This window comes from Anastrepha obliqua, chromosome 1 (assembly GCF_027943255.1).
Source record: "Anastrepha obliqua isolate idAnaObli1 chromosome 1, idAnaObli1_1.0, whole genome shotgun sequence".
Lineage (NCBI taxonomy): Eukaryota > Metazoa > Arthropoda > Insecta > Diptera > Tephritidae > Anastrepha > Anastrepha obliqua.
This window is the reverse complement of record NC_072892.1, coordinates 149,609,935-149,636,916: the sequence shown is the minus strand read 5'-3', so window position 1 is coordinate 149,636,916 and position 26,982 is coordinate 149,609,935. Positions and strand designations below refer to the sequence as shown.

Below are 26,982 nucleotides of genomic sequence, written 5' to 3'. Positions count from 1 at the left end.
GATTCTTTGGCAAATCTGTAAATATCCTCCAGTTTTAGGAAACGAATATTACTCATTCTCATGACGTCGGAACTTAAAACTCGTAGCCTTGTTGCTCTAGCCAAGGCAGGACTCTCAAAGAGCAAGTGCTCAGTGCTATCCGCCTCCCCCAAGCATGACAGGCATACCGGGTCCTCGATGATTCCAATGATGGTCATATGCTGACCCCATAGGTTATGTCCTGTAATATTACCAACCATAAACTGAACATCTTTCTTTCTAAATTTTAGTAGAAAGTTTGACAGTTCTCTGTTCGGACTTGTCGCAAATCTTTTTGCAGTTCTGCAGCCTTCTAGACCGGACCATCGCTTTTTATGTAGATTGCCCACATAACCGCTGATCCAATTCTTGTTGCCTGCGGAACTGATTCCGATTATTGGCTCTGGCCCCTGTGGGGCACCGCTGATCCACGGTTGGCCAATTCGTCGGCAATTTTGTTTCCTTGAACACCGGAGTGTCCCGCAACCCATATAAGTACAAGCCTGTTTTGTCTTGCGACAGAATTGAGCTTCTTCTTGCATTCTTGAACAGTCTTTGAGGTTTGCTTCGCGTTATCTAGGGCTTTCAGTGCAGCCTGACTGTCACTGAAGACTCCAATCCGTTTTTCGCTCCATCTCCTCTCGATTATCCATTCGGCTACTTTTAGGACGGCACAAACTTCTGTTTGGGAAACAGTTGCCATTCCCCCCATAGCATAGTGATACTTATTACTATCGTTTAAGTACCATCCGGCTCCAGACGCTATTCCATTCTTGGACCCATCGGTAAAGAAAATATCCGTCAAACCTCCTTGCATGCATTCTGGATTGCTCCATTGCTCACGCAATGGAAATCTGACATAAAACTTCTTTTCAAATGAAACTGTGGGTATGAGGTCATCTTTAGGTTCCGAAAACAGTGGATACTGCTCCGACAGCAACTTAAAGATTTCTCTGCGTCCCGAAGTTCCATTTTCGTGCAAGAAACCATATTTATGGAGTCTACACATTGCTTTTATTGCTTCGTACCGTGAGATTAGTCTTCTAAATATCGTCTATAAGGCTCTAGCGAGCGTATTGTGTGAAAGGCTGAAGCCCACCGTCAACCAAATGACTGGACCTTATCAGTGTGGCTTTAGACCTGGAAAGTCTACTATCGACCAAATATTCACAATACGCCAAATCTTGAAAAAGACCCATGAAAGGAGAATCGGCACACACCATCTTTTCGTCGACTTCAAAGCTGCATTCGACAGTACGAAAAGGAGTTTCCTGTATCCCGCGATGTCTCAATTTGGTATCCCCGCAAAATTAATACGGCTATACGGATGATGTTGCTCACTACCAGCAGCGCCATCAGAATTAGTAAGGATCTCTCCGAGCCTTCTGATACCAAACGAGGTTTCAGACAGGGTGACTCGCTGTCGTGTGACTTCTTTAACCTGATGTTGGAGAGGATCGCTCGTACGATCTTAATTGCTCAGGCGCAGACCTTAATTGCTCAGGCACAATATTTTATAAGAGCGTACAATTGTTGGCCTATGCCGATGATATCGACATCATCGGCCTTAACAACCGCGCTGTTAGTTCTGCCTTCTGCAATCTGGATAAAGAGGCGAAGCGAATGGGTCTGGTGGAGAACGAGGTCAAAACGAAGTACCTCCAGTCTTCAAACAAACAGTCGGCGCACTCGCGTATCGGCTCCCACGTTACTGTACACAGTTATAATTTCGAGGTTGTAAAGGACTTCGTTTATTTAGGAACCAGCATTAACACCGATAACAATGTCAGTCTTGAAATCCAACGTAGAGTCTCTCTTGCCAACAAGTGGTACTTTGGACTAAGTAGGCAAATGAGTAGTAAAGTCCTCTCTCGATGAACAAAACTAACACTCTACATCATCTCATCATGCTCGTCCTAACATATGGCGCAGCAGCTTGGACGATGACAACATCCGATGAAGGGACGCTTGGAGCACCAGCTGGTGGTAACAGAAGAAGAGGAAAGTCGCCTCTGTGTTGGAAAGATCAGGTGGATAAGGACTTGGCTTCACTTGGTTCGTCCAATTGGCGCCGGTTAGCACGAGAAAGAAACGACTGGCGCACTTTGTTAAACTCGGTCAAAATCGCGTAAACGGTTATCGCGACAATTAAGAAGAAGATAGAAAGAGTTTTCCAATAACAGGTGTTAGGTGTCAAGCAAGAGAGATGATTAACAATTTTTTATAGCCGAAATTGGATGGTATGGATCTGGACAACGTTTGTTTTCAACAAGACGGCGCTACGTGCCACACAAGCAACGAAACCATTGATCTTTTACGGGAAAAGTTTCCGGACCGTGTTATCTCACGAAGAGGTGATCACAATTGGACACCGAGATCTTGTAATTTTACACCTTGTGACTTTTTTCTTTGGGGCCACGTGAAAGAGAAGGTATACACCAACAGCCCAGGGTCGATTCAAGACCTGAAAGATCGAACCACTTTGCAATTCGGTTATGGAAAATTTCATGAAAAGGTAAGCGCGGTCGTGGTGGTCATTTGCCTGTTAACGACATCCGTTCCGCTTTACAAATGAAATAAACATCCGATCCTTTATATTAAAAAATATTATTTTTCTTTAAATATCGAAATAACACCTCTTATTGGAAAACCCTTTATATATGAAATATCTGCAAGACATTTCGATAGACCTGCAGATTAGTTAGACAGCATTTGTCTTTTCCCTTTGCTCTGAATGAGCCAGCTATCCTTCTAAAATATAGCCAAAATGCCAAAATCTTTGTTGACATACATACATACATGCTACACCGGAGGTCATAATGTCTATTATAATGAAATCACAAACGTACGGATTTCAAAAAAATATGTGCATTTCATCTGATGCTGGGACATTTCAGTGTCAGCATCAGCTATGTGTGTATGTTACAAAAAGGTTGCGAATATGTTGTATGGATAGATACTTGGACAAATAGCATCTTTAAATCTTCGCTTTGTAATCTACTGCGAAAAATTCACGAATACTCATACCAGTTCTAAAGCAACACCTACACACACTTCGCCTGAAGTAGAAACAGGTTGACCTAAAATGCCAATAAAAACTGAAAGCGGCGATTTGTTGTCCATTAATAGTACATTAAAAATCCGCTTGAATTAAAATCCTAGCTGATCCTTTTTTCGAGATAGGTGGATTTTAGCATTTTCGAAAATTTTTTCATAATTAAGCGATATCTCTCCTCACCATCTAACGAGATAATATCCTGGCGCGTTTTTTTTTTATGTGGTATCCCCTGTAGGCCTAATCCACTTCAAAATTACTAACTTCTCACTATAAAATTAATGTAGGAATGAAATTAATAATAACTTGGGCATGTTTCTATAAATGCTGTGAAGAAAAAGTAACAACCGCTTTTTTTAAACGGCTGGAATATGAAGAATCATTTATTAAATTTATTTTGAATCTTTTCCAAAATTTTAAAAATTCTCTGTGAACAGATTCACCAGCCTGTTCTGACCACAAACCCAGACCATCGTTGTTTAATAATGACATGCCCTCTTTCAAGTGATCAAGAATAATATGCAGTTTTAGAGTCTGAGATGTTCCTGTACTTTCTAGATCTTTGCGAAGTTGTTTTAAGTTCTCATCTAAATCGGTAATATTTGCACGTTGCGTGGAGAAACAGTCATGTACAATTTTATTCATTGTACTAAAAGCAGCGACGTATGGCTGTAATTTCAAAGGACCAACATGCTCGCAAATTTCAGGATCAAGTAGTTTATCCGATTCTTGCAGAAGTTTTCGGCAGGCATTACCCTCAAAAATTTCACCCTGATAATTTTTTGCTACTAACTTCAATTTTGATGGCCAAAGCAGAGCCTTTTCACGCCCTACAGCAGGGACTATGCCGTTCCAGAATAGGTGGTTTGTAAATTCTTGTAAAAGATGAAGTTCAGGCAAAACACATTTCTGAAGAACGTACATGTTGATGTTATGTTCTTCTTCATCAATAAGGACATCTTCATTCTCCGATTCTTTTTCATAAAAAAAGAAAGGCATATTTATTGTACTGTGGCACTCCTTAGCATACTTTTTATCTTTGCCAAAACATTTAAATTTATTGTAATCATCATTTAAATTTTTGACTGTTTTCAAAATTTTATTATCTAAGTCAAATTCCATCAATTCTTCTTTATCGGCACCACCACGCAATTTTCCAAAACTTTGCAGTTCACCTAAAGTGATGAAACAGTAAGGGCAAGGATACGTTGCTGTTGCAGTTTGCTGTCCAGTAGTCGATTGGAATGTGTCTAACCCTTCAGTATTAAAAACAAATTCGTTTTCAATTTTTTTATTCAAAGTAACCCTCATTTTAGACCCTGTTGTATTTAATAAAATATCAGATGAAGCAGGACATTTACTGCAAATGTTCATGGACGTTCTCTTTTCAGCAGTACTATGTCTACTTGGGGAGGGAAGTTGAGCATTTGAAACAGCTCAATAAAGACCACAACTTTCATCTATTATAGTATGAAAAGTGCGTACATGACCATTGCCCTTAACTATTTTAGAGTGACCTTTGTAACGTGCCGTTAGACATATAAAACAATTACAATCATAAGTGGTTCTGGTTTCTTTTGCTAACTTCATGTCCTCGTAGTTAGGCATTGTTGGAAGTGGCCTCTTTGCATTACCCTTCTCTCGTGCCATTATAGTTTTTCGACAAGTACTACAAATGCTAATGGGAAATTTAGAATTGGACTCGTCAAAATTATCGTTGACATGCTTTTTAATTAAACCAGCAAGATTTTCAGTAATTAAAAATTCTGATCTTTGACAGTTGCCAAAAACGATTTTTTTACCACATGTTGCACATAATTTCAACCTATTTTCTTCGTGATCGCATTTATGATCTAAGTGAGTTGAAAGAATATTTTTTTCCATGATCTTGCAGACCATAAATAACGAAATTTCTGAAGAGATTACTTGTTACTGATGAACAAGGTACAAATGAAAATGAGCGGCTATGAAAAGAATAGGCTTCTATTTTCTGTTGCCGGAGTGCCCGGTATACAATGCGCTGCATAGCCGTGATTTTTTAAACTAATTTTATTTGATTAATCGAAATAGCGAGTTTAGTGCTTTATCACGTATGTATATGGACACACACACAAACACACACACTTGCACGCTTAAATAATAGCACCGCCAAGATACATTATCGCTTAATTATGAAAAAATTTTCGAAAATGCTAAACTGCACTTATCTCAAAAAAAGGATCAGCTAGGATTTTAATTCAAGCGGATTTTTAATGTACTATTAATGGACAACAAATCGCCGCTTTCAGTTTTTATTGGCATTTTAGGTCAACCTGTTTCTACTTCAGGCGAAGTGTGTACACTAAGCTACTAATAAGTTTTGCGGTTCGATAGGAGAGGGCGTTGCTACTGGCAAACAATTTTTTTTTCGTTATGTTGGTACACTTACGCTCATATGAAGACGTAAGTTTCATTTCACACTGTCACTTTATTCTTTGTATCCATTTTTCCTTAAATGATGAGGTCAGAACAGCTGTGGAAGCGCATTTTGCAGCCTTTTCTGATTCTCACTTCAGTGAGTGCCCCGATTTGCTCAGCATGTAACTGTCCACTGTTCATTATTCATATAATAGACTACTGCACCAAGTACATATAACAATGGCAGAAACAATATCTTTAACGGCAGGAAACCTTCCGAAAGCGATTTCTCCAGAAAATATTTTGAATATTTATGATTTTATATATCAAATTGGACTAATTTGTCTTTTATAATTTTGTTTATTAATTCCCTACACATAATAATTTTTATTCTAATTTTTTTTTATAAATAAGTAAAAAATCTATTAGTATTATAATATTTTAGGCCGATAGTCCTAGCTACTAGTGCCTTTCGTAATGTAATATAGTTATTTATAATTATATTTCTAATAAATAAATAAATAAAATAAAAATATTTTATGTTTATCTGGCTTATTTCGTACTTGTGCCTGTGGCTGCGCCTGTCTTAAGCATTTCCATCTAATTCAGCGAACACTCATTCAATCGCCTGCGGGAAGTATTTTGGAAATCTTGCGCTAAATCAACGCGCTACGCCAATGATGCCACTCAAGTGTGGCATGTAGAAATGTACTTGCTACTATTGTTATTGTTGTTATGTTGCTGTTATTGTTTATGTTGCTGTCATTGCACAGTACTGATATACGGAAATATCGGTCCTCCAGCATTGCAAATCGTCAATGCGTCAAGTAAATTCAGCTGAGTAAGAGTTACTACACTCAATATATGTGGAAGTATGTGTGTGTGTGCGAGTACAAGTATACATGTATGCATATACGAGTGCACTTTCGCTTTGTTTTACACAAGAATGGAATAAATTGCAAAACGTCGCGCGCGTAGCATGACGCCAACGACACTTACAGCGCTTCGAAAGAGCAACAGCGGCAGCTTCAAAGTCAGCAGAAAAAGTAGCAAAGTAATAGCAAAGCAGCTGTAAAACGACACGGAATACATTGAAAATGACAAATACAACAACAATGCCGGTAACGTAAACAGCAAAACATTGATTGCCGTAATGGGAAATTGAAAGAGTAGAATAGGTAATAAGAAATGGTGATAAGAAAACGAGAGCAATACCACGGCCCCCCTTACAGCCCACTACGGCATGTGAAACTAGTACAAGACATAAGAAGGTATCAATCTTTGCATGCAACTTTGCAGTAAATGCAACAGATGATGGAAAGAGCAAACAATTGCGCGCGTATGCCGTTGCTTGCCTCTCATTGGCAACACATCTCGCTTACCTCGCTTGCACGGTGGCCTCGTAGTGTTGGTCAGGATCCAGGCCGCGTATCATGTAGCTCATTCCTTGCGTGTAATGATGTGACAATGGCATCGCAGGCAGCACCACGTCGCGCCAATCGTTGCGACCCCAATGCATTACGTTGCCATAGCTGCTAAGACTGGAACCCAAACCGCTGCCGAGACGATGATTATGTTGGCTACCGAGCAGACCGCCGCCCACACTACTGACGCCACCGCCACCGCCACCATACATCTGTAGCAGCGTTGAAGAGGATGAACCCGAGAGTGTATCGATGGAGTTGTCGACCTCATGTCCTTGCGGTAACCTTCGGAAGGATAATTTGTACTCTTCGATGGGTGTGTGCGAGTCTACGGTCCAAGAGATGTTGTATCTACAAAGAAATGAAAAAGTAAAGAAAATGAGATGTTAATGGGAAGTGAAATAAAATATAAATTCCGCGAAAGTGCTATGTACATGTGTGTATGTATGTATATATCTATGTGTGTGTGTGTGTGTGTATAGCGATGTTGAGCACTCAAATGCTCTTGTATGTGCACAAACTTGCAATCAAGAATGTCAGTTTATATGTATATATATATATACACACACACACACATACATATGCATGCATTACACTGCAGTTGTTATTGTTGCTATTGCTATTATTTCCTATATAACAATGTCATTGTTGAGAAAGTGACTCAACGAGCTGGGCGAATGCGGCCAACAGTGAATTAATGAAGTGCGCTCGACTATTGGCGGAACGATAATGGCCGTCCAATGCCACAATAAAGATGCACAAGGGGCCAGGGTATTTGACTGCAGTATCAACATGTTGACGACGTTGCCAAGAAAGCCAGTTGTAGTGGCAGTCAGCAAAGTCAAGCGTCAATCCCGCCCCAAGGCAAGTGGTTGCTAAGTTGGGGATTTGGCGTCCAGATAAGGTGGCAGCGGCAGTGTAATGCCAATGTTTGCGTTCTTAAGAAGTTGAAGTGCGAAAACAATGGCAGCTGCAGGCGGCCACATGGCAGTGCATTGACTTTGTTGCAATAGTACGCAAAATGACTGTGGGCGATCAGACGCACACATCTGTGCATTTTCTGAGAACGTAAAACATTGCACTTGAATCGGCAAGTGCCCCTAAGGAGCAGCCACATGCACTTGGGAGGGCTGAGCATGCAAGGCAACTCTATGTATATGTGCAAAGAAGCTGAGCGCGTTTGTTGGTATTTCGATACTTTTGCATTTTTATTTTTGCTTCGTCACCAAGTTGTCCCTTAGACCCTGACCTTCGTTAGTAAAATTAAGTGGCATTTTATATAGCGAAATTTAATTGGAATTCTTTCTAATGCGTTGAAGCAAGCGAAATCGATTGATTTTATGCCCGACGTTAGACGGTTTACGAATACTTAATATCGCCTCTGCTTGATTTACTTAACCTTCAGATATAAATTTGTTTATTGCGCCCTAATAAGAAAGACTAATTTGCCAGAAACACGGATTATATGTTGTACACATACTTACAAACTGCTGGTACTTCAAGCGCATATGATTGAGAATGCAATCAACCAAGCATGCGATTTCCTTCACGCACTAAACTGACAAGGAGTTAACGAACTCATTAAATGTGTTGATAGCGCTAAAAAAGAGCTGAGTTGAAATTGTAAGTTGTATAGCTAAGGGTTATTGTTGTGCTTGTTCGCTGCTCGTATTGCAGTATTGATGGACTTTTATGCCACATAGTTGCACTAGAATTGCGATTTCCATTGTTGTTTGCTTTCTCTGTTTTTTGTTTATTCGTGTTCTTTTTTCTTTGACTGCTTCCTTGCAGCTTGCAGACAATGACACATCACACGCGCTCAACCATAAACGTCAACATTAAAATGCTCCACTGTTTTTTTATACGCCACTGACAAAGTTACTTATACGCCCTGTTGGGCAATATGCGGTTGGCTGCATCAGCCGCTTATTGTTACCATCGTTGGCGTTGTTGTCGTCTCCGTCATGGCATGTCATTGCCTTTGTCATTTTCACAATTTCAATGCGTTTGCGTGTGAAATGTGCAGTGTACTTTGCGATTTGCAAGGAATTTCATGGCAAGAGCACTCGCTGCGTTGATCATTAGTCTAGACGCTAGACAACTGGCTGTGTGGCTTTTGAGACAACAAAGTATTGAAGTCGGAAAAACGACGAAGTAATGATGTAGTATACTCGTATCTACGTATATGCGCCTATGTAGGTATGCACTAGCGACTTCTACGTTGTAAATTCGAAGTTGACTTCAAAGTAATTTTTTTCCGCGATATGGAAATTCGATATTTGTGAGTTACTTTTATACTATTTGTTCATTAATATGTTTGTGGAAATAAACTTCAGTATTTTCTCGGTAGATGACTGTAGTGAATGATATCGACAATGCAAGCCAGACCGCTGAAATTGTGAATGTTGCTTTCGAGCGGATACTCTAACAGCTAATTACGTGCAACTTTGGTTTCGTTGACTCCGTTCAGGCATTTCTAATGTTAAGGAAAATGTCGGTAATGTCGATAAAATCACAAAAATAGTCGAAGTTGGCCAGCATGTTAGTAGCCGTAGCATCGCCCAGGACCTAAAGATCGACCGTAAAACAGTTTTAAATCATTTGCGCAAAGCTGGATTTAAAAATAAACTCGTCATCAAAAAATATGGCAGACCAAATTTCCAGCTGCGAAGCCTAGGCCAAACGAAATGAAAGCGGCGCATTTCCCAAACGGGTGATTACTGGGGATGAGGAACGGGACACATACAACAATATTGTGCGAAAACTATAGTGGAAAAAGCGTGATGAAGCAGCTCAAACGGTGACCCAACCAGGACTAATGGCCAAGAAGGTTCTACTGTATATTTCATGGGACTTGAAATGAATCATTTGCTATGAGTGACTCCATATGGCGCAACACTAAATTCAGATCTCTACTATCAACTGAACCGTTTGAAGCTTGCTATGGACCAAGAACGGCCAGAATTGGCCAACAGAAGAAGCATTGCGTTCCACCAGGACAACGCAAGGCCACACACGTCTCGATTGGGAAGTTTTAATGCTTCCACCATATAGTCCGGACCTGGCACCTAGCGATTACCATATTTTTCTCTCATTACAAAACTTCTTGAGTGATGAGAAATCGATATCTTCTCCCTTCTTGGGTTACTTGCGCCACGTAGTAGGCTTATATATATAAAAGTCTTTGCAATGCTAATGCGCCAATTATAGAGCTGTGCTCTCTTGAGCGCCTTATACAAAAAATATATATTTTTTTTTTGGAATTTTTGTATTTTTTTCTAATGGAATTTTTGTATTTCTTCCAGTTAACTCTGGACATAAATAAATAAATAAATGTGCAGTAATTTGTAATGAGCTTTTTTATGCGTTGCCAGATGACTTTGGTTAAACAAATCACCAAGGCGTAGACTTCCTTAGTGGTTGCATATACCATCCGTTTAAAAAGTAACAAGAACTTTGAATTTTTGTAAGTTTAAATTTTTGTTTGTAAAAAAGATTTGAATGCTAAAGGTAGGCTATAAAATCTCCGCAGTACCGAAAATGAAATTTATGATTACTACAAAAAGTTTGAAGTGGGTGGTTTGAGAATACGTGAAGTAATTAATGAAAAAAAAAAACTACCAGAAAATCACCGAGCATCACGTAGAGAGAAGCGAACATTGCTGTCAATTTGCCTAAAGAATTTTTTCTATCTATACAACAGCCCTTTAAAAAGTCCATGCAAGGTCAGAAATATGGTACTACAGGCACATATCAAGGTTATGTTTAGCTCGTAGAGTCTCTTGGAAGAACACGTACCAAGTTTCAGCTAGATTGATTTATTTCGTCGTGTTTGGCAATTTGCTTGAACCAAGGAAGTCGAGTGGTTTTCCTTTTCCATTACGGCAGCTCACCAGCTCCCAACATCATTGGACTTTGCAAACGACCTTCGCATGAGCGAGTGATCCAAATATAAATTCTCCTAAAAATTATTAATGCTGAATATTTCGTATACATTTTCCGGTTCTTTTAACGTTTTTATAATTTATTTTAGATCTTTTATGATGCAATATATGTACTTTAAAAACAAAAATTTTTGGGAAAAAATTATATATTTTTGTTAAAATTTTTTATTGTGTTTTTTGTCTTGTGTTTGTCAGCAATATTTGGAAGTTCCAAAAGGTGTTTCTCATAACACTTCGAGTTATATTCAAACACTTATATCGAGCCGTTGATAAAAGTGTAAAATATTGCTAGCGCTAGCATAAACAATCGTGTATTCGGTATTTTCGACTGGTTTGCTGTCGAGCTATTTGAGTGTAACTCGAAAGCTATGGGAATCTCCTTATGAAAATTGCGCTAACTTATTATTTACTACAATTCTATTAATCTGCGGAGCCTCACAGACTAAAAATTATAAAAAAAATCTTAACGTTTTTCCAAAAATGACAAAAAAACACTTTTTCTCAAAAATTCTTAATTAAAAAAACTTTTTTCAGACCAACTTTTTTTAAAGAATATTAAATTAATTATTAAAATATTCAGCGTTAAGAAATTCTCAAAATTAAAAATTTTTTTTTAATTATTTGTTTAAGTTTTTTCGCCTACAAATTAGGCAATTTTTAGAAGAATTGGCGTCAATGTAGAGGAGACTTGGAATACTTGATATAGAATCACTGGACTACGAATTTCGGGAAAATATTTCATTTCGCCGCCCTTGTAGACTAATGGAACCGCACCCAACAGCCATTCAACAGACAAAAGGTGACCAATGCCCTTTCTGATACTCATCTTTGGTTATGTAGCATCATTTTTGACGTATTAACATCTTATAATTCGATGTAGCCGGCTGCACGCACCAAAAAATGCGTCGTTATTTTGCTCATGCGCTGTTATCTTGCTCATGCGCTGTTATCTTGCTCATGCGTCGTTATGTTATGTTATGTTATGTTATGTTATGTTATGTTATGTTATGTTATGTTATGTTATGTTATGTTATGTTATGTTATGTTATGTTATGTTATGTTATGTTATGTTATGTTATGTTATGTTATGTTATGTTATGTTATGTTATGTTATGTTATGTTATGTTATGTTATGTTATGTTATGTTATGTTATGTTATGTTATGTTATGTTATGTTATGTTATGTTATGTTATGTTATGTTATGTTATGTTATGTTATGTTATGTTATGTTATGTTATGTTATGTTATGTTATGTTATGTTATGTTATGTTATGTTATGTTATGTTATGTTATGTTATGTTATGTTATGTTATGTTATGTTATGTTATGTTATGTTATGTTATGTTATGTTATGTTATGTTATGTTATGTTATGTTATGTTATGTTATGTTATGTTATGTTATGTTATGTTATGTTATGTTATGTTATGTTATGTTATGTTATGTTATGTTATGTTATGTTACGTTATGTTATGTTATGTTATGTTATGTTATGTTATGTTATGTTATGTTATGTTATGTTATGTTATGTTATGTTATGTTATGTTATGTTATGTTATGTTATGTTATGTTATGTTATGTTATGTTATGTTATGTTATGTTATGTTATATTATATTGAAACTGTAGGTCCCTCCATTTGTGGAACAATATCAAAACGCACACCACAAATAGGAGGAGGAGCTCGGCCAAACACCCAAAAAGAGTGTACGCGCCAATTATATATATATAATATTTACCACATACCTTATAAAATATGTTGTATACTAATATATGTATATAAACATGCATACATACATACAATTTTCAAACAAAAGGAACAAATCTATATGTAAAGATGTATACAAATCATATGGACATATCAAATGTACGAATCTATTCTCTACAATATGATATGATAAGAAAAGTAAGAAATGAAAGGGAGTGTTTCGAGTGTAATGTGTCTTGAAAAAGTCAAATCGATGATGTTGCCTCTTAGTGTTGTTAACGGGTTGGGTACGTAATGCTGTATGATACAATATTCTGTTTACAAAATGCTGTATACAAAATTCTGTATTTCAAAATTCTGTAAAAAATATTCTGTATTGCCGAAATGCTGTATTGACGAAATTCTGTATTGACGAAATGCTGTAAGTAAATGATAAGAAATTCAACAAATTTTATAAAAAAAGTGCGCACTTTTTTTCTTCAGTTTCTATAGAATCCACCGTATTTTTGCGTAGAACTCCTTTTCGCGTAGGCGGCCTTCGGCCGCGCTTCAAAGAAATAACCCTCATCAGTCCAACTCCGGCTACGCAATCCACCGTATTTTTGCGTAGAACTCCTTTTTTCATTGACTTTTGTCAACTCAAAATTTTTTCAATACAGAATTTTGTTAATACAGAATTTCGTCAGTACAGAATTTCGTCAATACAGATTTTCGTCAATACATAATTTTGTCAATACAGCATTTTTTTAAGAGAGTACAGAATTTTGTTTTTACAGAATACAGAATTTTGTCACTGCAGAATTTTGTTACGCTAATTTACAGTATTTCGTACGAAAAGAATTTTGATATAAAGCATTTTGTAGGGATCCCGTTGTTAACTTATTAACGGCTGATGCACAATCGAAACTGTACATAACTTTCATGAATTTGATAAATGTTTCGTCATTTTTCACGTTTGTGTAAATGTAATTTGATCAATTCCATTGCGATTTCATTTACCTCCTTCCTTATATCCATATAAAATATCTATCAAACAAATAAAATTAAAATTTTCTTTTGAAAAATGCAACCATTTCATCACTATTTTCTTATGACGTTGTCACGTTGAACTATCTTCAGTAAACCGACTTTACAGACAACCTCTTTTTAACTCGCTGTGGATATGTAGCATCATTTTTCCAATTACGTACGAGAAAGGAATTATTAGCTTGAAGACCTTATAAAAATCATCTGCTATCTATTTGTAGGATACCATAAAATTAAAGAAGAAAATTGTACCAACGCCTAACTGTATGCAACAATTATCTATGTGTATATGTCTATACTCGTATGTGTATTCATAACTTCTTGAATTGACCTTTACTTTTGTACTACACTCAGTTTCTAATAATGAATATCAATACGCTTAGCAATACTCAATTAGTTTTATGTACACATAAATTTATTGGCCGTTATATTAAATGCGGAGAGCAAACAAGCCGCCTACTACTTGAAGATTTAAGCGATAAGTTTTCGTTCATTAAATAAAAGAGACATAAAAAGAGATAGCAAAAGTAAAAGCCGTAAACATATGCTAATTAATGGATAAGTGTTCGTATGCAACGTAAATGGAAAAACATTTCAGCCCAGGATACTTGTAATTAAAAGTTACTCATACGCCACCCAACAGCAGCTCTCAAGTGCACACAAATTGTGAGTAGGTGAAAGTGGTATATGGATAAATGCCGTATATGTCCATTAGGAAAAATTTGTGTGAAATAGTGGGCATTTCAGTTTACACCATACAAAAAATAAATTAAAAATGAAAAGTTGAATATTACAATTAAGGAAATGGAGGAACTTTTCTCACAATATTTATATACGTGAAATCTAATAAGTTATAAAAAATAGTCATGATAATTTTATCATGAGCGAACTCCCAAGGAGAAAGTACAGAATATTCTTTTCTTAATTAATTTTATTAATTTATAATAAATATTCGATACTAACACTAACACGAAGCGATCGTAGAACTATGATGGACGTGCTGACGGGACATAGCCCAGTAGCAGCGTATGCTTATGGGTAGATACCTATGAATGATACTTTTTTTTCAATTTTAAACGTTTATTAACAAAAAATGGTTACAAATTTAATCTTCAAAATAATAGCCATCGCTAACGACACAGTTTTCCCAATTTAGGGATGCCGCGGCAAAAAAATTGGCCGTCTTTGGCCGCAAACCAATCATCGAGCCATTTTTTGGCTTCTTCGTGAGAATTGAAGCGCTGCTCGGAAAGTGCGTGGCCCATCGTTGCAAACAAATGATAATCGCACCAGCGGTTCCCAATCGTATGTCTCCACCAATTCCCGGGTCACTCTTGTTCGACGTGGCGGTGCATTGTCATCAAGAAAAAATACTTCGTCACGCCGATCGGCATATTCTGGGCGTTTCCGGTGTATAGCGCTATTCAAATCGGCCAAATGTCGTTGATAGCGTGCACCGTCAACTGTTTCACCTGGTTTTAATAGCTCGTACCAAATCATACCACGCTGATCCCAGAAAACACACAGCATTGCCTTGCGGCCGAAGCGATTTGGTTTGGCTGTTGTTTTTGGCTTGTAGCCGGGCGTATCATGCGATCGCTTACGCTTGGGATTGTAGAAATACACCCATTTTTCATCACCTGTAACGATTCGATGCAAAAAAGACATCCTTTTGAACCGGGAGAGCAACATTTCACAAGTGGTTTTTCGGTTCTCTAGCTGCCTTTCAGTCAGTTCAACCGGCACCCATCTTCCGACCTTTAAAATCATGCCCATGTCTTTCAAACGTTTGAAAATGGTTTTTTGGGTCACTCCCAACTACTCTGACATGATTTCTTGCGTTTGACCATCATCTTCATCCAACATTGCTTGCAATTCGGCGTCCTCAAACTTTTTCGGTGGCCGGCCACGGTCCTCGTTCTCCACGCTAAAATCACCACTTCAGAATTTTTCAAACCACCTGAAGCACTGTGCTCTACTTAGAGCATATCCACCATAAGCTTTTATAATCATTTGATGAGCTTGAGAAGCGTTTTTCTTCAATTGATAACAGAAGATCAACGATGTCCGCAAATCGTAGTTTGAAGGCACGAAATTCGACATTTTTAAGAGCGACAAAAATGCATTGTTGTATGAAACGTAACAAACAATGAACTGAATATTTTTGACAGATGACAGACGAAAAAAAACAAGATTTTTGGGGATGGTTTAAAAATACATCTAGCGACATCTAGGGACTAATAGCTGAAAGGCTCATTTCATAGGTATCTACCTAAGATAAGAATTTCGGACGGCGAGGAATTCAGTTTGGGTAGCAGGTCTCAAAGTAAATATTTGTGTCCTGCAACGGGTATGGGGTAGACTAGTCATTCCTCAAATTCGAGTCGATTATAGCTATGCGAATCAAGAGTGAAATTTGGTTTATTTACGGTATATACGGCAAAGCAATAGTCACTTGAGGTCATCACAAATCTTGGCACAAGCAGAAAAAAAATTACGTTTTCCGCTTTCAGTACTGCTTAAGAGTAACTCTGAGACTCTAGTTTTTTTATTTCAAATATTGAAAGCCTTACTTTATTTTTGGTTTGTAAAATTCACATGCCCGTGAATAAACTCAAAGCAGCGCCGTCAGAACCCCAAGCTGTAGCTTTCGTATTACGCCATTGTCGTCATGTGTGAGTGCAGTGATTATTCGCGTTTCCTACTGAGCTTCGTTACTGCCAAACTTCGAGGAAGTGATTCGAAATTATCCAACTAATACCCAGTTGTACGTCATGAAGACTAATTCTGCAATGCTACTTTTACAGATTAGTCGCACAATTTTATGCAGGGCATGTTACCCAACCGTGTGTGTGTGTGTGTGTGAGTTTCCCCAGTATATGTAAGTACTTTGTGGAATCGACCGAACATCACAATATTGTCAATATGACGCGTTGCAGGCTGGCGCTTATGTAGCACATGGACGGAAGCAGGCTATTCGGCAAGAGCCAATCACAATTTGTGCCTATTCGTAAAAGTATGCCAATCAAAAAGTTCTAGAGCATTACGCAAGCATGAAAAATAAAAATGATTATTTACAATTGTGAAAAACCAAATTTGGCAGACAGCAAAGAAGGAGAAAAGTTCATATGGCGACTTTGACACAAAGGCAAACAACGAACGGGCAATGGCAAAGGTCGCCCGAAGATATACAAGAAATTAGAGAACAACTTCTGTATGTAAAGAGTTTGGCATGTATGCGAAAAAACTTGTATCTACATTTCATATACATAAATTATAATACAGGGTGGCTGATGAAAGCCGCTACCAAAAAAAAATTGAATAACTTTTTTTCTTTTTAAGTTATCTGTTCCATTTTTGTTTTAATTTGCAGATTGATCTTTAAAATTTATTAAAATGGATAACTGGGACACGCAAACAAGAATTTGGATAGTCCGCCGCTATCACGCACTGGAGTCCGTAGTTTTGGTACAGAGAGAGTACAGGCGGATGTTTCGCGGCGATCCCCCGAGCAGATGGACCATAGTGAGACTGGTGAATAATTTTGCTGAGCAAGGAACAGTCGCAAGAAGGCCTTATCATCGAAACCCACCAGTTCGGACGGAGGAAACGATCGCTGTTGTAGTTGCAGCTATACAAAGCAATCCAAGGGTTTCAACAAGAAGCTTATCTGCTCAACTTGGTGTCAGCCGACAGTCTTTGCAAACAATAATGCACAAAGATTTAGACTTATTTCCCTACAAAATTCAAATGGTTAACAAACTGAATGCAGCAGACTTGCCGATTCGCTTGGAATTTTGCCAGAAGATCCTGCAAATGGTGGAAGAAGACCAAAACATGTTAAACTGCCTTTTCATGTCTGATGAGGCCCATTTCGATTTAAACGGCAATGTGAACAAACAAAATTGTCGAATATGGAATTGTCGAATACTTCTAACCCACAGATACTCCACGAGACGGAATTGCATCCTCTTCGCGTGACAGTGTGGTGTGCGGTTTCTTCACGCTGTATTGTCGGGCCTTATTTTTTTGAAGAAAATGGTCACACCGTTACGGTTACTGGAGACCGTTATTTGAAAATGCTGAAAGAATTTTTCTATCCAGAACTACGCCGAAAGAGAATTCCTTTCAACTCTGTGTGGTTTCAACAAGATGGGGCAACGTCTCACATAGCCCAGACTGTTATGACAGAGTTGCGACGAAAATTTCCCAATAAACTGATTTCAAGAAACTCCGAATTTCGTTGGCGCCCCAGGTCGCCTGACCTTACTGCACCTGACTTTTTCTTGTGGGGTTTATGTAAACAAGAAGTTTATAAAACAAAGCCAACAAATTTGGATGAACTAAAACAATCCATTCGGGCAACAATTGCGGCTATTCCTGTCGCAACTCTCAAAGCAGCAATGAACAACTTTTTACTAAGATGCCGCACTTGTGTCAACGAGCATGGGGGGCATTTAAATTCAATTATTTTTAAAACTAGTTAAGCTACATTTAATAAAATTTAATGACCTTCAACTTGAAAAAAAAAATAAATGAATTCCATACACTAAAAAAAAAGTTATTTGAGTTTCTTAATGTAGCAAAATTCATCAGCCACCCTGTATTTAAGTACTTGTGAATGACAGTTGCACCAGTTCGCACAAATGCGGCAAAGAGCAGCACTGCACACATTTCCTTCCGTTGCCAATTTCTTTTTCTGTGACTGTGGCTTTTTTTGTTTCTGAAAATTTTCTGGTGTATATATAAGTGGGTATGTATGCTGGCGACTTCACTAATGCTTTGATATTTCCTATGAATTTAAAAATAAAAAATACATTTTTAACTCGTTCCTAAAACTCTTTGCATAGCAGCTACAAGCGGGGTACAACTCGCAAATATTCGCAAATAGTTGTTAGTGTATTCTTAGAAATTCTCTTACCTATATATTTTGCGTACATTTTTATAACAAAATTTGCTTAGAAAAATATACCAAGATCACAGTTATTAAAATTTTTCAAAAGCAAAGGTCGTGCCGCCTCTATAAAAACATTTTATTCTATCAAATACTTTTGAGTCTTTCATTAAACGCATCTCCATTTTATTAAGTTGCAACCGCTCAGAGCTCTGGCTTTACAACGCTTTCTCTTCTATTCTTCTACATTTTTTAATATACAAATGTAAGGTGTTTTTAAACATTTCCTACTACATCCGACGAGGCCAAAGCACGAACTATTTTGCCTTGCAAGTTTTCACATATCTTGACCAGAGCGTCTCCTAGTGGTTAAATTTTCAAGCAGAGGTCCATATGTGGCCGAGTGGGTTGATGCGTGACTACCTTTCGGAAGTAGGCAGATTTGAATCTCTGTGCATGAATGCTCAATTAATAGAAACAGCCTTTTTCTAATAGCGTTCACCCCTCGGTAGGCAACGGCAAACCACCGAATGTACAGGTATTTCTGCCATGGAAAAGCTCTTCATAGAAAGCCATCTGCTATTCGGAGGCTGCATAAAACTGCGAATCCTTCCATTTATGGAACAACAGCAAGACGCACGCCACAAATAGGATGAGCTCGTCTAAATAAGGAGTGTAAGTGCCAATTACATCAGGTATTTCAAGAGCGAGTTTGTTTTTAAATTGAAATTAAAAATATATTTTGAATCGGATTTATTATCCATTTCTTGCCTCAAATAGCAAGTGATTTGCAATTTAACCCTGGACGTGCATTCTTCTTTTTAGGCTTTTGAACTTTTTCAGCGTTTTTCCTACTCTAATTTTTAAGTTATAAAAGCAAAGAAATTATATGAATTTCTTTCAGTTTCGCTTAGAAATTAACTGAGCATAACAACAAAATCTACTGTGAATTTTATTTATTTACGGGGTCCAGGTTAATATGGATTTGAAATAGTAGATTTAAGAAACTAAATTTAATCTATAATGTGATTAGGAAGTTTTTATAATTATTTTGAAATACAGGGTGGCTGATGAATTTTGCTACATTAAGAAACTCAAATAACTTTTTTTTTAGTGTATGGAATTCATTTAATTTTTTTTTCAAGTTGAAGGTCATTAAATTTTATTAAATGTAGCTTAACTAGTTTTAAAAATAATTGAATTTAAATTCCCCCCATGCTCGTTGACACAAGTGCGGCATCTTAGTAAAAAGTTGTTCATTGCTGCTTTGAGAGTTACGACAGGAATAGCCGCAATTGTTGCCCGAATGGATTGTTTTAGTTCATCCAAATTTGTTGGCTTTGTTTTATAAACTTCTTGTTTACATAAACCCCACAAGAAAAAGTCAGGTGCAGTAAGGTCAGGCGACCTGGGGGGCCAACGAAATTCGGAGTTTCTTGAAATCAGTTTATTGGGAAATTTTCGTCGCAACTCTGTCATAACAGTCTGGGCTATGTGAGACGTTGCCCCATCTTGTTGAAACCACACAGAGTTGAAAGGAATTCTCTTTCGGCGTAGTTCTGGATAGAAAAATTCTTTCAGCATTTTCAAATAACGGTCTCCAGTAACCGTAACGGTGTGACCATTTTCTTCAAAAAAATAAGGCCCGACAATACAGCGTGAAGAAAACGCACACCACACTGTCACGCGAAGAGGATGCAATTCCGTCTCGTGGAGTATCTGTGGGTTAGAAGTACTCCATATTCGACAATTTTGTTTGTTCACATTGTCGTTTAAATCGAAATGGGCCTCATCAGACATGAAAAGGCAGTTTAACATGTTTTGGTCTTCTTCCACCATTTGCAGGATCTTCTGGCAAAATTCCAAGCGAATCGGCAAGTCTGCTGCATTCAGTTTGTTAACCATTTGAATTTTGTAGGGAAATAAATCTGAATCTTTGTGCATTATTGTTTGCAAAGACTGTCGGCTGACACCAAGTTGAGCAGATAAGCTTCTTGTTGAAACCCTTGGATTGCTTTGTATAGCTGCAGCTACAGCAGCGATCGTTTCCTCCGTCCGAACTGGTGGGTTTCGATGATAAGGCCTTCTTGCGACTGTTCCTTGCTCAGCAAAATTATTCACCAGTCTCATTATGGTCCATCTGCTCGGGGGATCGCCGCCAAACATCCGCCTGTACTCTCTCTGTACCAAAACTACGGACTCCAGTGCGTGATAGCGGCGGACTATCCAAATTCTTGTTTGCGTGTTCCAGTTATCCATTTTAATAAATTTTAAAGATCAATCTGCAAATTAAAACAAAAATGGAACAGATAACTTAAAAAGAAAAAAAGTTATTCAATTTTTTTTTGGTAGCGGCTTTCATCAGCCACCCTGTATTATTCTATTCTTTAACTAAACACAGATTTAAAACAGTTCTCTAACGAAAAACCCAACTTTTTATGGACTTTATGGCCCACCTACAACCTCAAGCAATCGTCGGCATTGATAAACATGAAACAACGGGACGCCTGTAGACTAATGGCAGTCATAACTGGCTTCTGGTCTATCGGAGGCCAAGCAGCCAAAAGGATATCCCTCACAACACATACTGTCATAGTCGTAAACAACCAGAGAAAAAGGAAACAATCTTCCTCTCCCTCTGTGAATGCCCGGCCCTATGGAAGGACAAAATGTTAACCCTGGGCAAACCGCTGTTCGAGAGTCTCGAGCAACTGTCTGGTTTAGACGTCAACAACCTAATAAGGTTCCTAAACCGCACAGACATCTAGTCTTGCTGTAAATAACTGTTAAATAAGTTGGTAACGAGGATGTGGCAAAAAATGGTACGGAAGCGCTAGTTGGATTCTGGATGAATCACCACTCTAACCAACCAACCAACTACGGCGGGACACTGGGTCCAACAATTGCTCACATCGCTGCTTCGGAATCTTCATTCATGCATCTTTAACAATTTCCCAAAACTGTTGGTTGTTACTCGCTTGGGCATTTTGCACAGCTTTTTTTAAGTGCTCTTACAGATTTTCTATAGGATTGAGGTTCGGGAACTGAGCTGGCCATTCCATTATCTCAATTTTATTTGCACGAAACCAATCCTTCGCCTTCCAACTCGTGTGCTTGGGGTCGTTATTTTGCTGTTAGCCCCATTTCTTTTTGGCATTTCTTCTCTGCAGTACGGCACCATAATATTCAGCATTATTTTCGCATAAATATTGGTGTACATTACACCATCAGTTTTGTGTATAAAGCCTGCGGCATAATATTAGAAACACTCCCATACCATTAATTTTGTGTTCCCCTGTTTAATGGTTCTTGGAGTGTAGTGTGGCTGATTTTCGGTGCCAGGTGGACGTCTGACAAACTGTCGTGCACCCGTGTCGCCACACACAACTATTATAGACTCGTGAGTGCATAAAATATAACGCCACAAGTCAGCTGTCCAACTCGTATGTTTTCTTGCAAATTCCAAAGGTTTGCCTTATGTTTTGGTGTCAGGAGTGGCTTTTATCGCGGACTGCCAGCTGCTTATCCAGTTTCCCGGAGTATTCAACGCACAGTCACATCAGAAACATTTAAATTCGCCTCTTTTTTAATTTGTATGGCTGACTTCATGTAATTTTCTCTCGACAACTTACAATTCTCCGATCATTTTGCTGGGAAGTTTTTCATTTTTCACCTCTTTTTTCCGACGTTTCCACAAATTTGATTGCATTTGAAATCAGTTGGGCTGAACATGAAATAATATTTTGTATTTCTGTGCAAGATCTTCCATACGCTCTTCAGAATATGCTTTCATTGTTTTGTGATGCAGTGTTTCGCTCGATCCACTTTAGTCAAAAAATAAGGAATATTTGCATGAGTCTCTCTCTCTCTCTCTCCTTGCCTTGTCCCTATTTGGGGTCGGCCCTCCTCGTTCTCTTGCGTCAGGTTCCTCTGCTCTGCGTCATCACATCATCAAGGTGCTGGTTATGCCTCTTTGTATCGTATTTAACCAGGCCGATTGTGGTATTCCTGTAGTTCTCCGCTCCAGTTTTAGTGGACTTGGTCTTGGTCTCTACGCATTACGCACCATCTTAGGCTGCCTTTTCATTGATTTTCTCCGAGATAGGTGCACTTTTTATACTTTCTCATAGCTTCGTGTTTTTCACTTTGTCCACGCACAGATTTCTGCTGGTCAGCGAAGCATTTCCATTTTCGCCACGTTCATCTACTTCTTGCGTTGCCCAACATTGCGACCGTCTACAGCCTTACTGGCCTCACACAGGTTTTATGTAGTTGCCTGATTTATTCTGACAACCCCTACATCTGTTAAGCCTTCGTAGATACTTGGTCTGGAAATTTTCTTTTGTATGATTTAAAGGAGAAAAATAAATGACTTCAAAATAGTAATAATTTTTAATAGGTTTTTTATGTAGATAAAATAAATTCGGAATAGGAATTATCAGGCACGAAAAATTAAATATTTCGAAAGTTTTGGATACAAGTGCCATTTGGTTGGCTACTCTTTTTTTAGCAGCGCATTTATTTTTGCTTATCAATGTGTAGTTTGGAGTATTAGCCAATGTGGGCCAGAAATAAAATTTATGGAATTATTTCGACGCCAGCACCACCCGGAAAGTATTACAATATTTTCATGGCCATAATGAAGGTCGTATTAAATTCGGTTCATCAGTGCTGGAGATTAAGCAAACAGATAAAAAGACTGACAGGCACTCAGACCAAGTTTTTTAAATCGTCTTATTATATAGTATTTGGTTACATAGCCTGCATTATTTTTTCATAATATTTTCAATACACAGACCCGACTGCCATGCAAGTGCACTTTTATATCAGTATAAATTACGCTTGTATGTGTGTGTGTTGCATGCGTAAGCCAAAGAACTGCTTTGCTATGCAAATCTAGTTTCAAATGCTTTCGGCCAAAAAACCAACAGCACATAGAGATACATACACGAGCTCCTCGCTGTGCAGTTCAGTGAGTTGACGATGCAGTAAAATTAACTTTGAAAAGCAACAAAATTCAACGACTGCAATAAAACTGTGAGCACCGACGCTGACTCGCATTTTTGCTAAATTTGTCGAGAATTTCGACTTTTTCCTTGTGTGTGCATGTAGGAAAATATCTGTGTAGTGGAGATCATAAAAGTGCATTGACTTAAAGAAAGAATAAAGTCACTGACAGCATTGCGCTTTTTGTTGTCAGTATTGTGCGCCATACGTGCGTAGTTAAATAATGAATTTAAGGAAAACGCGTAAATAAATACAAATAATAAGAAGAGTTTGAGGGAATCGAAATTTATTGAAACCACAAAAGTATAAGTGATTGGGAGAGCTTTGCGCGCAATTTGATTGAAATCGAAAAAACTATCTCTCTTTCTGACTTTTTAAAACTAAAAATGTTGGCTTTGGCTCTTGCGTTGCTTACCACTCGAAACTTTAAAAGTATGTTCTCAAATTAGTCTACCCGTTCACGTATGGCAGATAAGCTGCAAAATTCCCAATCAACAGTCAATACTGTTGGGAAGGGTTTATTTACATAGAATGTGATTTGGTGGAATATTTAGTGGTTTTAGTTTATTTACAGTCTGTGACGGAAAAAAGGATCCGATACTGATATCCATGCAGTATTAAAGATATGTACAGGGTTTGATAGAAAAATAATGAGCCTTTCCGCGCGGAGCGTCTGCCAAGCGATCAACCTAATCGGCTGGTGCGGGGGATATGATCGTTGGGCCTTCCGCTTCCACTAGAAACCGGTCCCAGTTCGCTGGCAACAGCGGTGAAGTCAACATCCCTCCGTGCGTGAAAGCTGTTTTAAAAGTGTGTTAGGATTTTGCAGTGGCGAAAATGCAGCGATCGTTGGAGCAACGTTACTCGATTAAATTTTGCGTAAAGCTAAACAAAACGAGTACCGAAACCATTGGGCTACTCAAGGAGGCTTACGGGGACCAATCTCTGTCCAGTGTCCAGGTAAAACGACGGCACAAGTCGTTCAAGGAAGGCCGGGCGGCCAAGGTCAAAACCATGCTGATCATCTTTTTCGACTCTCGAGGCATCGTCCACAAGGAGTTTGTACCTCCAGGAAGTACTGCACATGCGGCATTTTACAAAGAAGTGCTCCTTCGGCTCAAAAACCGCGTCGCTCGGGTCCGGCCCGACCTCGTCAACAATTGCACCCTTCATCACGACAATGCGCCGGCGCACACCGCCTTCCTCTGCACCTTTGCATTGGCCAAGATGGGGGTTCCGGTGCTTCCCTACCCTCCCTACAGCCCAGACCTGTCCCTGCCGGACTTTTTCTTGTTCCCGCGCCTGAAAAGAAAGCTGAATGGGAGGCGTTTCGACTCCATCGAGGCGATCCAAAAAACTGTGACAGCCGAACGATGAGTTTAAAAAATATTTCCTGCAGTGTTAGGACCGCTACCAACGGTGTATTGACGCTCAAGGGTTCTACTTTGAAGAATATTAGTTGTATAAGCCAAAAGGTTTAATAAAACTGCTTAAAAAAATAAGGCTCATTACTTCTCAATTAAACCCTGTATCTAATATTTTTTCACATGAACGAATGTATGATACCAAACTACGAGACGCGTTTACTCAATATGCCGTGTAGTCTTCATCGCTGTCGAGTATAGCCTGGCATCTTCTTCATGCTTTCACCTAGCGTATCTTCCTTCCGCCATTATGCGTTTCTATAGTTCCTCACACATTTTCAATAGTGTTGGCGTCTGGGGACTGCAAAGGCCTCCAATACTGCGACGCCATTTGCTTGTTTTGTTGTTTCTCAATGAGTTTTTTTGAGAGCGGTGGTTTTGATGATGTGAGACGGTAGGATATGATCGCCTGCTTACATCTACTCCCTTTTAGCAAGAAATGGGCCTGCTTGGCGTAGTCACAAAAAACGGTCCCGCTTTAAAAGTTGGACGCTCACTTCATCCTGCTTTTTTGCCATCACTCATTTCAAGCCGCGCTCGGAAAAGTCGTCAACATTTTTGAACACCTTATACCAAAATCTTTTGATTTTTTAATTACTTCTGCAGCCGTAAGATAATTCCGGCCACAAAACCGCATTGCTCAATGAGGATCTGTGTCAAACGCAAGAAGAGCTTGCTTCAGTATTAGGGTTAACCTCAAGCTCATTCAATCGAGTTCATTTCTGGAAAAATTATATGGATATTTAATGACTAATCCTTCTTCGTTGAAACTTTTGTACTCGTCAATGTATCTGCTCCATTTATGTATATTTATTTGTGAGTAGTGCTATTTTACTGACCTTATGATGTCATTTTTGTTAATAGTTTTTTGAGTGATGATAGGTGCTGTTGTAGCAAATTTTGCGGCTTCGTCAGCTAGTTCGTGTCCACGGATGTCAACATGACTTGGAATCCACATTATTCGTATCTTGGTAGGGTATTGAATTAATGCATTTCTGATCTTTTGAATAGTCTCGTTTTTGTGTTGTATGTTAAGCAGTGCTTTTATGGCAGATAATAAGTCAGAGAAAATCAGATGTTTTCCTTTGATTACTTTACACGTATTAACGGCTACTAGCAATGCTTGAGTCTCAGCGGTAAAGATAGAGCTGTTTTCATCAACACGAAAGAGTTTTTCAAGTCGGAGGTCGCTACTAATAATTAAAAACGAGGTAGCGTGCTCCGTTTTAGAACCGTCTGTATAAATTAGATTCCAGTTTTGCAATCTGAATTTGGAAACCACTTCCTTAAACGTTGTTATAAAGGCTTGTGGATTCGTTGTTGATTTTGGTAGGTGCATTAGGTCCGTGACTATAGAGTTTGTACTGAAATGCCAAGGGGGTTTTTGAGGCGAGTTTGCATGCCCTAATATTAATGCCATTTTTAATGATAGCACATATTGCTGGGGGAAATCGTAGGTCTCTTTTCCTTGTGGCCAATTGATTTATATTAGTGACCAACTGCTTATCCGTGTACAAAATAAGTTTTGGGATTTGTTTAGATGTGATCTCTTCGTATCTACTGATGATATCTGGGATGCCAGTCTCGGCATATATATTTTTTATAGGTGTAATGCGAAAAGCTCCTATGCTGTGTCTTGCTGCAGCATTGTAAACACCCTTGAGTTTATTGAGTGGTCTTTCCGAAGTGTTGCCGTACATAGCGAGACCATAATCAACTTTCGAAAGCACCAAAGCCTTTGTAATATTAATGACGCTATTAGGATGAGCGCTACTGTGGTATGATGTTAGACATTTAATGAGATTTATCCGATTAAATAATGATATTCTTAAGGCTTCTATGTGTGCCGACCACGTATACTTATTACTAAAGACTAATCCAAGTATCTTTAGTGACCTAACATATTCTATTCGCTTATTATCTATAACGACATCGCTTAATCTACAGATAGTCTTCTTACATACATGTAATAGTTTCGTTTTGGGAAATGATATCCGCGAACCAGAGTAATGGCACCAGTCCAAAATTTCTTGGAAAAGCGCCCTTAATCTGTTCTTGAATTCTTCCTCGCTCTTAATTTTTGCTAG

General features: G+C 38.4%; 1 protein-coding gene across 1 annotated transcript in view; it reads right to left on the bottom strand.

Moving 5' to 3' along the window:
- Positions 1 to 26,982, bottom strand: part of LOC129237721 (lachesin) — a 264,086-nt gene that overhangs the window by 70,717 nt on the left and 166,387 nt on the right. The window contains exon 8 of the mRNA XM_054872631.1: positions 6,853 to 7,245. Coding sequence (XP_054728606.1) covers positions 6,853 to 7,245 — 393 coding nt within the window. The remainder of the gene's footprint in view (positions 1 to 6,852; positions 7,246 to 26,982) is intronic.